The sequence below is a fragment of the Phascolarctos cinereus genome, unplaced genomic scaffold (assembly GCF_003287225.1).
Source record: "Phascolarctos cinereus isolate Bilbo 61053 unplaced genomic scaffold, phaCin_HiC Scaffold_5;HRSCAF=322, whole genome shotgun sequence".
NCBI classification, from domain to species: Eukaryota; Metazoa; Chordata; class Mammalia; order Diprotodontia; family Phascolarctidae; genus Phascolarctos; species Phascolarctos cinereus.
In genome coordinates this window covers 175,695,828-175,709,007 of record NW_027555958.1, presented here as the reverse complement: position 1 = coordinate 175,709,007, position 13,180 = coordinate 175,695,828, and the positions used below count along the sequence as shown (strand labels likewise).

At 36.5% G+C, this 13,180-nt stretch overlaps 1 protein-coding gene across 2 annotated transcripts in view; it reads right to left on the bottom strand.

Moving 5' to 3' along the window:
• The window catches only part of MDN1 (midasin AAA ATPase 1), a 168,675-nt gene that overhangs the window by 106,280 nt on the left and 49,215 nt on the right, over positions 1-13,180 (bottom strand). For both annotated transcript variants that reach the window (XM_020963051.2, XM_078155240.1), the window contains exons 17-23: positions 12,851-12,954; positions 11,183-11,327; positions 10,372-10,468; positions 7,446-7,559; positions 6,004-6,151; positions 4,629-4,739; positions 1,891-2,042 (exon numbers count right to left, since the gene is read on the bottom strand). In XM_020963051.2, the coding sequence (XP_020818710.1) occupies positions 1,891-2,042; positions 4,629-4,739; positions 6,004-6,151; positions 7,446-7,559; positions 10,372-10,468; positions 11,183-11,327; positions 12,851-12,954 (871 nt within the window). The remainder of the gene's footprint in view (positions 1-1,890; positions 2,043-4,628; positions 4,740-6,003; positions 6,152-7,445; positions 7,560-10,371; positions 10,469-11,182; positions 11,328-12,850; positions 12,955-13,180) is intronic.

The following is a 13,180-nucleotide window of genomic DNA, read 5'->3' as shown; positions in this document are numbered from 1 at the left end:
TTTTGGGAGTACAGAAAATGAGGCCCAGAGAGGTTAGGGTAATTTGCCTGAGGTAACATTCAAGGCCAAGATTTGAAAAAGTCAGAATCTCTTCTACACTGCACTGTCTTGTTCTACTAAATTGTTGATGGAACATAATTTTTGACCGAGCTCTTCCACTACTATGGCTATATCCTAAGAATGTTTAGTAAAAGGGGGGGAAAAAGCCCATGTATACAAAAACTTTTGTAGAAAAAACCCCTGATAACAACTGGCCCTGATAACAGGGAAATAGAAGTCACATGCAACAAGTGGAAGTATCCAGAATACTATCACTGCATAGAAAAGTTACGAAAGTGGGTGGCCAAAAAAAAAAAAAAGTGCAAAAAAATATATGGAGTGATGTAAAGCAAAGACTACCATAGTAAAAGTAATATACCAGTTCTAAGCTTTAACTGTTAAGAACTACACAAAGAGATTTCTGGGACACCCTGCATCCACCACACTGACCAAGTCTTTATTTTATAAAACCAACAATGACAACCAAGCTTGACACAGACAGGGGAGAGATCAGAAGTAAACAACACAGAGCAAATGAACTTAGTGTTTTGCTAAAGTTCAATTTAATTTAAAGTTAAAATTTTAATAACATTTCAAACACTTCAAAAGAGCAACCATTCATTAACATGGCGTGCCTCCTTTCCCCTGAGACAGATCCTAACCTTCTATAGCTGAATAGGTGGTTTTCTGAGTTGCTCTGGCCCCAGGCTTCATCATACAATAGAGTGAAAGCAGCAGTGGCTTTGAGTCAAGACTTTCTGGAATCAAACCTCAAGTCTGAGCCTTCCTACCTGTGTGATCCTGGGCAAGTCACTTAATTGTCCTGGTCTGCTCTTTCTTCATTTGTAAAATGACTTCTAAAGTCTCTTGCAGCCGTAACTCTATGACTCAATATTGAGTGATGAGCCTCTCCAAGCTTAGTTAGGCTTGGTCCTTGGATAACTGTGTTTTCCGGCCTTGTGGGACCTATAAGAGACTTGTGCTCTTACTAGCAAAGTTTCCAAAAATGCAGAACCAACTCCATGTCTCTCACAATGAGGCACTGGAAGAAGACTTTGTTGGAAGTCACACTGGGATCCTTTTTTCTCTACTCTCTTAGTAAAAATTTAAACACCCTGAATTTTGGTGTTTCGCTTAAATTTTTACTGAATACCATATGTACGAAAATATTTATGATAGCTCTTTTCATGGTAACAAAGAAACGGAAACTGAAGGGATGCCCCTTAACTGTGGAATGGCTGAATAAATTATGGTATATGAATGTGATGCAATACCATTGTGCCATAAGAAATGATGACGGGAATGAATTCAGAAAAACCCGGGAAGACTCGTATGAACTGATGCAAAGTGAAGTAAACAGAACTATAAGAACAACCTACACAGAAATAGCAATATCATAAATATAATCAACTGTAATCAACTGAGTTAGTAACTCTGATTAATATAATGATCCACCAGAACTCCAAAGGACTCATGACATAAAATGCTATCCACCTCTAAAGAGAAAACTGGCGGACTCAATAGTGCAAACCGAAGCATATTTTTTCTTAACTTATTTTTCTTGCTTTTGGGGGGAGGGGGAAGAGGGTGAGGAGGAATTAGAGAAGGATAATATAGCTAATAAAGAAATATGTTTTGCATGACTTCATATGTATAATGTATATCATATTTCTTGCCTTCTCAGTGGGCTGGGGGAAGGGGAGAGGGAAATATAGCAAGGAAGAGTATATGATGTAAAAAAAAATTTAAGAAATTATCATAAAAAGTATATGAAATCTTGTGCACCCCAATTTGTCAAATTGTACCGTTACTGACGAAACATATAAGAAGGAAGAAAAAGAACCACCATACCCTGCAGAGACGACTCTGACAATATCTCTCAGGTTAAGTTTAACAGAAGGAGTGAGTATATATGTTTCATCTATTGTGGGCTCCTTATCTCCCACTGAAATCCAGTATCCTTCAATCTGGATAAGCCGACCTCCCTTAGGCTCTGGAATGGGCTGAAAGATATACATTAAAAAATAATACACAATCAGAAACCCATTCTTACTTTCTTTCAAGTAAGGATACATCAAGACAGAAAAAAAGAAAAGGAAGGAAACTTCTCTAGAAGGCCAGTTCCTTCTGGTTATTTACAACAGTGAAAAGCACCAGCCGAGTTTCTTTCAAGCAAGAAGTAATAAAATAGCTTACAGAATAAAAGAACTGAAGCATTAAATCTTAAATGTTTGAGAACATAGTTCACCCAAAAGTTTCACAAGGATATCATTTGACTAGATTTTCCTCTCTTCTCTGAAAAAAAAAAAAACTCCTAAAATATACAATTATTATAAACCAGCATCTTATAAAAGAGACCAATGTTATATTGCAGAAAGGATTTTGTATCATGATCTGAACCTCCAAAATTCTGAGAAGTATATAAGATAGCTCTCTGAGGGACATTTAAGACATACCCCAAGAAAAATATTCTAATACTGATATAGGCAAGGGTAGTCTGGTAGCTGTTTAATAACTGGATCTCTAAAGTAGGAAAATATATGCGGGACATATTTTTAAATTTAATCTACATTATTAACGTTTTCTACATCACTTTCTTAAGCCTAGACAATCAACTTTGCCACCAATTGTTCTGCCTGGTTTCAACATCATCTTCATCACGCTGCCCCCATCTCTCCATCCCAAGATAAAGTCATCATCATTTTAGATTCCTCAAGCTTTGGTACCCACACCCCATGAGTACTCTCCATTGCCTTTACACTTGTTTGGAGAATAGGAGGGCTGAGCAAAAAACTCTTTCTAGAGCCTCCCTTTATAGAGGCCTCAAATCCCTAATCATCTCTTCGTGTGCCATCTGAGTTAACTTTTAGCTTCAACTCCATATTCCTCTTCACCATGCCCCTATATGGCCATTAGAATGTAAGCTGTCCGAGGACAGAGACTCTTTTTCTTTATTTGTATCCCCAGCATTTAGCATAGGATCTGGAACATAGTAGGTGTGTAGGCAGCTAGGTGGCACAATGGATAGAGTGCCAGGCCTGAAGTTAGAAAGTCTCATCTTCCTGAGTACAAATCTGGCTTCAGATACTCACTAGCTGTGTGACTCTGGGCAAGCCATTTAACCCTGTTTGCCTAAGTTCCTCATCTGTAAAATAAGCTGGAGAAGGAAATGGCAAACCACTCCATTACTGTTGCCAAGAAAACCCCAAATGGGGTCATGAAGAGTCAGGCACAAACAGCTAAACAATAACAACAACTGGCACATAGTGGGTGCTTGATAAATATTTCCTGTAGCGTATCATCAAAACAATAAATCGAGCCTCAATTTGTAGAGTTTGCCAATGAAAAAATTTAACAATCAGCTTAGATTCCAAATGGCTATAGCACAGTGCTGGATAAATAAAATAGCAGATTTTAGAAGACCCTCATCAGGGCATAGTGAGAACAAAGGTTACAGAGATTGAAAGGCCCTCTCTGAAAGCATTAGTTCTCAGACACTCAAGATTCCAGGACCAGGGACTGTTGGCTATTGCACTTCTTATATCTGAGACCAGTAAGAGGAAATTCAGTCTATCAGCACAAAACAGTCTACTCTGCAACTTCAGGGTCTGGGAGAGGTACTGGGTGTTAACTGCCCCGGTCACCCAGCCAGCAGATGCCAGAAATGAGCCCAGCCTCTCTGGAGTCCAAGGCCAGCGCATATTGCACCATGTGGCTACCTCTGTTCGATTTAACACTCTAGAGATGTGACAGGAGAGGAAGAATTGCCTTTCAACTAACCATCACAAACCACAAAAAATACTGTCACTAAATTACAGAAAACAGGTTTTTTAATGAGATTTCATCAATAATTGAGAGAATAAGCCTATTAGTCGTTCCTTTCAAACTTAGAAAGACTGCAAGTGCTAGTAACTGGAATATTCATTAACCAGTAATTAAATTTCGAGAATTTGTACTAAGAACCTACTATGTGCAGATAGATAGTCAGTCACATGGAGCAGTAAAGAGTCAATTTCACTCAGGAAGACCTGCATTCAAGTGCTTCCTCTCTTATGTACTGGCTGCCTGGCCTTGGGTAAATCACTTAATCTGTCAGTTTGCCAAGGCAACTTTCTAAGACTATAAATTGTGAGTAAATGCCAATCTGCACTGTTGGTAGGAGCTTTCTCATTGAAAGGAATTCCTTATATCAATGAAAAGCTCATTCCTGGGTCCTTCCCTTCCTCCCTCCAAAAATGTAAAAATCATGGTAGACTAAGGGGAATGTGGGGGTAGGTGTGGACAGACACCCAGATTTAGAAAATCAAACAGTATTTCTATCCTTAAAAAGCATACATACAAGATTGTCAGTCCTTTTGTAATATCCATTTTATTCAGCATCTCTCAATTATACATTTAATGTAGATTCTTACAAATAGCACAATGCTTGGCATACAGTAGACACATCAATGAATGAAGGCTAAATGGTTGACAGGATTCAAGATTTTAACATGGTCTTTCATTTGTCCAACTCATCCACACTAAATTGATTTGAAACTCTGATATGAAAATATCTCCAATATTAGTCTAAACAGTCAAAATGAACATACCTGTTTAAGCAGACTTTTGACGTTACTGGATATAACATGCTGACAAATGAGTTTCTGAACTAAAGGGTGTGATGCTCTGTCAAGTTGTGTAAGGAAACCCAAGCAAAAGCCCTTAAAAAAAGGAAAAAACAGCTATTTTGACTCTGAAAACACTATTACAAAATACTAATTACTATTTTGCAGTTACCAGGCATTTACCTTTAGGTGAAATTCAAAGCAAACTTGTTTGCTACAAAGCCACGTAGCATTACTGCAAAAGGCTATGGGCAGACTAGATATTGCTAACCTGAAGAACTATGGCTGTTCCCACAGGCAGCCTGCTACTACCTCGAAACAGAACAATGAAAGTACTTGTATAACTTGCTTGAATTAACTTACTGACATTAATTATGCTTTGTTGTTTTATCTGTTCCTTCAGAGCTGGTTACATTTTATACTTCCTTAATCTACCATATTTGTATACCTTCACTATCTTATCTACCTTAGATAATACCCCCATGAGATTTTTGTTACCCCAAAGCTACAAAATTGAGTACCCCTTTTCTCAGATCAGGGAAGAACTTGACAATAACACCTATTGACATGCCTGTGGTCCATTTCTTCCCTTGTATACAGGAGAAACAAAGAAATGCCTTGACTAAGCAAGAAAATAAAAGTCTGACTGAATCAACGACTTAACCACATAAAATTCTCTTTACTCAATTTGCAAAGGCCACACTGCTTCTACATAAACATTTAAAATGTGGTAAAGTGGTAGAAAATAGCCAAGAATAAATTTCCAGTTGGTTTCTTAAATCAGGGGCATTCTGAGACTAAATGGAAAAATACACATAAACTACTATCTCTCTCTCTCTCTCTCTCTCTCTCTCTAGGTAGGTAGGTATGTATGTATGTATGTATGTACGTATGTATGTGTGTGTGTGTGCATGCATGCATATATATATATGTACATATATATATATGTATATATATATATATAAACATGTATATTTATATATATTTTTTTGTTTCTTCTCTCTAGAAACAACCTCATATCCAATCAAAGGCACAGAAAGAATCAGAACATATAATCATTGATAACTATATAGAAGATAACTAACAAAATCAAATAATGTGCACAGAAGAGGATCTAAAGGAACTCAAGCAAATAAGATAGTATTTTCATGAAGTTTATATGCACATCATTTTTTAAAACTATAATTAGAGTTCATGCTTTTACATATGGATTTGATGTTCTTTCTAGGTGAATAACTGTTGCATTGTATTATTTAGATTATAATTTTAAAAGATACACTCTTCCTACTTAACTCCCTAACTGATTTTCACAACCACTTCTCTTCCACAAAGACCGGCAGTAGGTAAAAGCCCATCTCACCTCATACAGGGAGCGCTGGATGTTGTGACAAGGATTGGAAGCAGCAAATCTCAGTGCTCTGCAGAGGGTGCGAAGGCTGTAATGAGGTCTGTGGCCTGTCCCATCCACCAATTTGTTCATAGACTCCTTTCGCACAGCTATGTAGAAGCTATAAGGAAGGGTTAAATAACTGGTTATTATAATACTAGCCCTTCAATTTCTAAACAAAAAGCTATTCCACTGATACAGATTTTTCTTCTACTTAAAATACAATTTCCACCTAGGTCACATACCACTATGCCTGCTGGCCATTAAATAGTGCTACAAAATAGTAAAACCTTTTTTTAAAGTCCCACAACTATTGTTCTTAGCGGTACTAGTACCATTACTGTTACTGCTACTACTACCACCACAACTACCACTAACCCTGAATTTTTATCTGGTCTTCTAGAGATAAGAGGCAAGGAAAGGTAAAAGACTTCATGTCCCACCACTAGTTAGTAACAGTAAGAACAGGACTCAGACCTCATAATTACAAGTATTATACTCATACCAGTACACACATTCAATTCAGCAAACATGTATTATGTTCTTACTATGCACAACATGTGACAGACAGCACATAGTACAGGGACAAAGAGCTAGCTTTGGAGTCAGAAAGATCTGAATTCAGGTCCCACCTCTGAAATACACTGGCTGTGTGATCCTAGAAAATCATTTAACATTGCAGTGCCTTGGTCAATTCTCTCAAACTATAAATTTCTGAGAAGGTGCCAAATTTGCATTGGTAGAGGTAATTTACTCACTGGGAATTCCCTATACTAATGAAATCATAGGTCTGATCCAAAAAAATATATATATACATATAAGGCACTATGCTAGGTACTAAATACTGGACACAAAAATGAAACAAATACCCTGCCCTCCAGAAGCAAATATTCAAGAGAGGAGAAAAGACCAGGGAAAGAGTTCAATTCTATGAGAAATGCTTACTGGGGGATTAGGGGAAAGCTTATGTACACATGGGGAAAGCTTATGTACACATGTACCCACAAACCCAAACTGATTAAAACACTAGCAGCACAATTATGTGGTCTGAAAATACCCTCAAGTCAATTCTCAATGTGCTTACTATCATAAAACATGCCTCTATAATGTAGCCAATCCTATTAATCAAACTGTAAACAAAAAGACCAGAACTTATTTGGATAGGTCTAGACTGAAACCATAATTATAACTAATAACTGTTTATGCATATCCATGAACACGTATGTGCGCACACATAGGCAAATGTACATACTGGCTTACAAAAATCCCAAGTACTTTACAAAAGGTTAAAATATTCAAAATTAAAAAACTAGCTACCTCTACAATAATCTTCTGAGATCAAAAGTCAAGTGTACTGTATAATGAGTATGTAACTTTCTTTTAGAAAAAGTCTTTCTAGTCATATTAGAACCTACTTGATAATTCCTTGAACTATGTTTTTGTTTACATTCAATCCTTTCAGATAATCCACAATAAGAATTTGCAAATCTTCTTTACTCTCCAATTCTTCCACATATAGTTCAGTTAGTCTAGAAAACAAATTAAATATTATTTATTTAAAATAAAGTATGTTAAATTTCCTGATAAGACCTTTCTAAAATTGTTTTTTTTATAAAATCAATTTGCTGCTAAAAGAGAAGAAATCATTAGCTTTTCAAAGGAAAATTTAAAAAAAATTTTTTTTAATTTAGAAAGCATACTATATTAAGTCTGAATAGAGGCTACACATCCTTCAAAAATGTGACTTGGCTAAAGCTGCACCATGGCCTCTAACTGCAGTTGTTTTTCAGACTCCGCAAATATTTTTTCTCTGATTTTAGACATGAAAATTAGATGAAGTCCACCTATACTGAGACCCATGTAGTACTAATACTACTAAATAAAATGATTTTTAATTAAAATATTTTTTCAATGTAATGGAATACTATTGTGCTATAAGAAATGATGAACAGGCTGACTTCAGAAAAACCTGCAAAGACTTGTATGGTCTGACGCTGAGTGAAGTGAGCAGAACCAAGAGAACACTGTACACAGTAAAAGCCACGTTATGCAATGACTAATATTGATAAACTTAACCCTTCTCAGCAATACCAGGATCTAAGACATTCCTAGAGGCCTTGAGATGGAAAATGCTATCCACATCCAAAGAAAGAGCTATGGAAGTTGAATCACTATCTTTTTTTTTTCTCTTCTGTTGAGTTTTGTTTCCTCTTTCTGACGATTCCTCCTATTGGTTTTAATTTTTACTTACAACTTCATTAATGTGAAAATATGTTTAATAGGAATATAAATGTATAGCCTGTATCAGATTGTATGCCATTTTGGGGAGGGTGGTGGGGAGGAAGGGGGAGAAAAATTTTAAACTCAAAAGCATATGGAAGTGATTGTTGATAAATCAAAATAAACTAATAAAATAAATTTTAAAAAAAAATAAAAATCACAAGGAAGAAAAATAAAGTATTTTTCCCAGTCCAAGAAAATCCACTTTCTCTCAACTCCCACTTATTCTTTTAAATCTAAATCAGTTTATCTTAGAACTTTTATCAGAGAAACTTATTGAGAAGATTTTTCCCCAGATAACTGCTTTTGTTCTCATTTTAGTTATGTCAAGTTCTGTTTTGGCAAAAAAAAGTGTTAATCTTATACAATCAAAACTGCCCATTTTATGTTTAGTGATCCTGACCATCTTTTGTTTGTCATGAACTCTTCCCTTATCCATAGATCGGGGAGGTAATTTCTTCCTTGCTCCACAAAATTATTTATAATGTTATCCTTTATAGCTAACTCATGTGCCCATTTGGAGTTTATGTTGGCACAGGATGTGAGATGCTAGTCTAGACTTAGCTTTGTCCAGAACGTTTCCCAGTTTTCCTAACAGCTTTTGTAGAACAGTGAGCTTTTACCACAATAATGGAAATCCCTGGGATGTCAAATACTAGGTTACTATGTTTGAGTCTGTTGTTGTGTACCTAAGCTGTTTCACTGATGCATCTATTTCTAAACCAATACCAAATTATTTTGACAATTACTGCTCTGCAGTCTTGTTTGAGATTTGGTACTACTAGGTCTCTTTCTTCAGTGAACAAAATGTTAACAACTGCATCAATTAAATAGAATATTGTCATCCAAAACGATAAAATGTTTTGAAATTTATCTCTAAATCATGCCTTGCAAGAAAAAAAAAGTTTGCACACTGTTAACATTCTACTGGGAAACCTATTAAGGACTAAATGTCTCCTGTAGATAAATCAGCAGGCTCAATTTACAGAGCATGGCCTCTATCAAAACCAAATAGGTGAGCAGAACCAGGAGAACACTGTACAGGGTAATAGTCACAATGTGTGATGACTAACATTGATAGACTTAGCTCTTCTCAACAATGCAATGATCTAAGACAACTCCAAAAGACTCATGAAGGAAAATGCAATTCACATCCAGAAAAAGAACTATGGAGTCTGAATGCAGATCAAGTATATTATTTGCTCTCTCTTTTTTTTAAATTTCTTTTTTTCGTGGTTTCTCCCATAGGTTCTAATTCTTCTTTACAACATGACTAATGTGAAAATAGGTTTAAAATGAACATATATGTTGAGCCTACATCAATTTACATGTGTCTTCGGGTAAGGGGAAGAGATGGGGAGAAAATCTGGAACTCAAAATCTTATGGAAGTGAAATGCTGAAAACTAAAAATAAATAAATTTATTATTAAAAAACAAAACAAAATAGGACTTCTATCCTCTCTATCCCAGACTCTACTTTTAGTGAGTCCATTTTTATGACAGGAAATATTAGATAAATCATACAGAGTAAAGAAGTGCATTTATTTCAAAGTGGGGAAAAGCATGATCATTTGAATCAAATAAAGAGTAACGAGTGGTTTTAGAAAAACAAATGTGTGTGTGTATACATATGCACATGCTGGTTTACAAAAATCCCAAGTACTTCACAAAAGGTTAAAATATTGAAAATTAAAAACCAGCTATCTCTATTGTTCTGTGGTGCTATGTACCCAGAAATGAGTTTTTCCTAGAAACAAAAAGTTAAAGTAAAAGCAATAAACACAGTAACCACTGCTTGACAACTTGGGCAACTTTCTGCCTATCACAAGATCATAAACTTAGGGCTAGAAGAGACCTTAGAAGCATAGTACAGCCCCCTCATTTTATAAATGAGGAAAACTGAAGCACAGCAAAGTTAAATGACTTGCCCAGAGTCACAAAAACAAAACTAATAAGTATCTTAAAGTGGGATCTAAACCCAGCAAAACCCAGAGTTTGGCTTCTGAAAAGCAGTTTGTTTGTAAAAAGTGTCCTTGGCAGCAGTCAAGCAACATTCCCTACCTGTTTCTTATTCCCTGAGGCAGGTTTTTTTTGCCCACATCAGTAGCTGGATTCATGCAGGCAAACAGTCGGAAGTCAGGGTGTCGTGTGAGTGGTTCTAAGAGAGGAAAAGGAGGCATATATCAGTTCTCATGACAACTTAAACCAGCTTGGAGTGGATCATGATGGCCACTATGTCAATGTCACCTGGTTTCCAAGCATTTTCCAGTCACATCTGAATGCTTCCTTACTCTCAGCCTGGCCTAGATTGGCCTGGTCCACAGTGAGATTTTGGTTCCTCTCACCTATCACAACAATTACCATCTTATCCCTCATCCAGCATGCAATCAAATACTGCCTTTGGCAACTCCAATTCAGAACCCATTAACTATTAAAAGAATGAATAAGTTATTACTGTAACAAATAACATTACTCATTCTTTTAGCATTCAACTTTTCAGATGTCCACCTCGTATCTCCTCAAATAAGACACAAGCCCTTTTGTGAGCTGGAATCCTATGTCAAGACCTCAATAGTTCAAAGCATAACAGAAGCACAGCATGCAGAGCTGAAGGCAGCCTTGTAGACAATATAATCCAATTCCCTAATTTGAATATGAGAAAATTTAAGTGCCAGAGAGGAAAAATGATTCTTCAAGGTAGTTACTTACCACAAGTGGCTATAGCAAAAATGGCTATATTTAAGAGGCAGTCAATAAAAATTCATTCAATGAATGAATGAAGCCTCATCTTGCATCTGTGACCATAAGAATCATTCTCTTAAGTAACCAAAAAGCCTGGCAGCACATAAAGTCACTAACAATAATATGTTACCTGTGTCTCCTCGATCCATCAAAACCAGTGAGCCAGAGCATCCTTCCAGTAAACCACTCAGGCATTCTAATGTTTCTGGGGCTGCCAGGTTAATCTCATCCAGTAAAATCCATTCTCCTTTCTTTACTGCCTGTGCCAGAGTACCCTAAAATACAGAGACATAAAAAGGTTACAAGACTATTGCAACTAATTAAGAAATACATAGCAGCCAGTATCATTGTTCTCACTAACAAACCTAGAGATACGAAAGTTTACTGTATTCTCCCTGGTTTCCATTGACTATCAGGTGACCCAAGTGCCTATATGCAGCTAGATGTCACAGTGAGGATGGACGCTGGCCCCGAGTTCAAATTTGACCCCAGATACTTAGCTTTATGACAGAGGGCAAGTCACTTACCCTGTTTGCTTTAGTTTCCTCAATTGTAAAATGGGGTTAGCACCTCCCTCCCAGGGTTGTGGTAAAGATCAAATAAATGAGATTATATTTGTAAAGCCCTAGCACAGTTTCTGACATAGGGTAGGCAGTATATAAATGCTAGTGATGATGGTGATGATGATGATGATGATGATGACGATGACGATGGGTAGTCTAGCCTTTGCTTAAAGATTATTAATAAAAAATAAAGATTATTAATGAGGGAAAACCCACTACCTACCAAAGCAATCAATTCTACATTGAAATAGCTCTGTTAGTAAATTTTTCTTAACATCAAGCCTGTACTTGTTGGATTGAGTTTTTTTGCTCCTCTTATCTACTATTCCTAGTTCTGACCCTCTGGGAACATACAGAGCAATTTTAATCTGTCAGATATATGGCCCCCTCCTCACTAACCTGGTCATGTTCAGGCTAAAGACCTTCAGTTCTTTCAACCAATTCTCATATGGCATAAACTCAAGGCCCTTCATTATGCTCGTTGCTTTCCTCTGGAGGTGCTAAAACTTACCAGTGTCCTTCCTAAAATGAGGCTGTCAGAACAGAACACTGTGTACTCCCATAGTCTGATCAGTGCACGGTATATAACATTCTATCATTCCTGGAAGTTACAGCTCTTAACACAGTTCAAGATTACATTAGTTTTTATACCTGTCACTTCATACTGCTGACTCATTCAAATTGCAGTCCACTCAAACACTCAGATCTCTTCCATGTAACTGTAGTCTAACCAAACAATCCCTCACTTTGGACTTGTCAAGCTGAATTTTTGAACCCCAAAGTAATACCATATACTTATCCCTACTGAACTTCTTACTAGTTTTGGCCAACGTTCTAGCCCATAAAAATCTTTCTGGATCCCCACCTGATATTAGCACAGCCGCTATCTATTTCAGCTACATACAAAGAACAAGCTCCTCTGATGATATAGAGAATAATTATAAAGTGTAACACAGCTTAAGTGGGGGAATGGGGGTGCAGGAGAAAATAAAAACGGGATCGGTCTATTAATATAGCAACAATTAACAAGACAAACCAAGAAAGGTCTACAGATGATATGAAATATCTTTCTGTCATTTAAAATATTTCTGAAGAGGTATTAATTAGCCCATTAATTCAATCTCTGTTGGAATGTCTCACCGTTTATTTCTATCATGCACTTAAGTATGACCACAAAAATCAGTTTAAAAGTCAAGAAATCATGCTACAAAATATATATAACCTAAGTCAAATACCTCTACAAATGCAAACAGTAGGGCATTTTCAGTCATTTTCATTTGTTGGTGGGCATGGTTGAGTTTCAGGCCAAATGCTTCCCACTTTTCTCTTAACAATAACCCTAAGAAAAAAAAGAGAAACTTGAAAATTAATCCACAATATGAGCCATTAAGGTACGACCTGAACACAAACATATACATGAAGGGACTGGACTAGATGGTCTGTAAGCTCCCTTCCATTTCTAATCTATGTTCCTATGACCCTACAAAGACATAATGAGCTTTAAAGATAACACTTTATTAAGGTGAGAGGCAGTATAGTACAGTGGGCATAGGACTGTTGTTGGA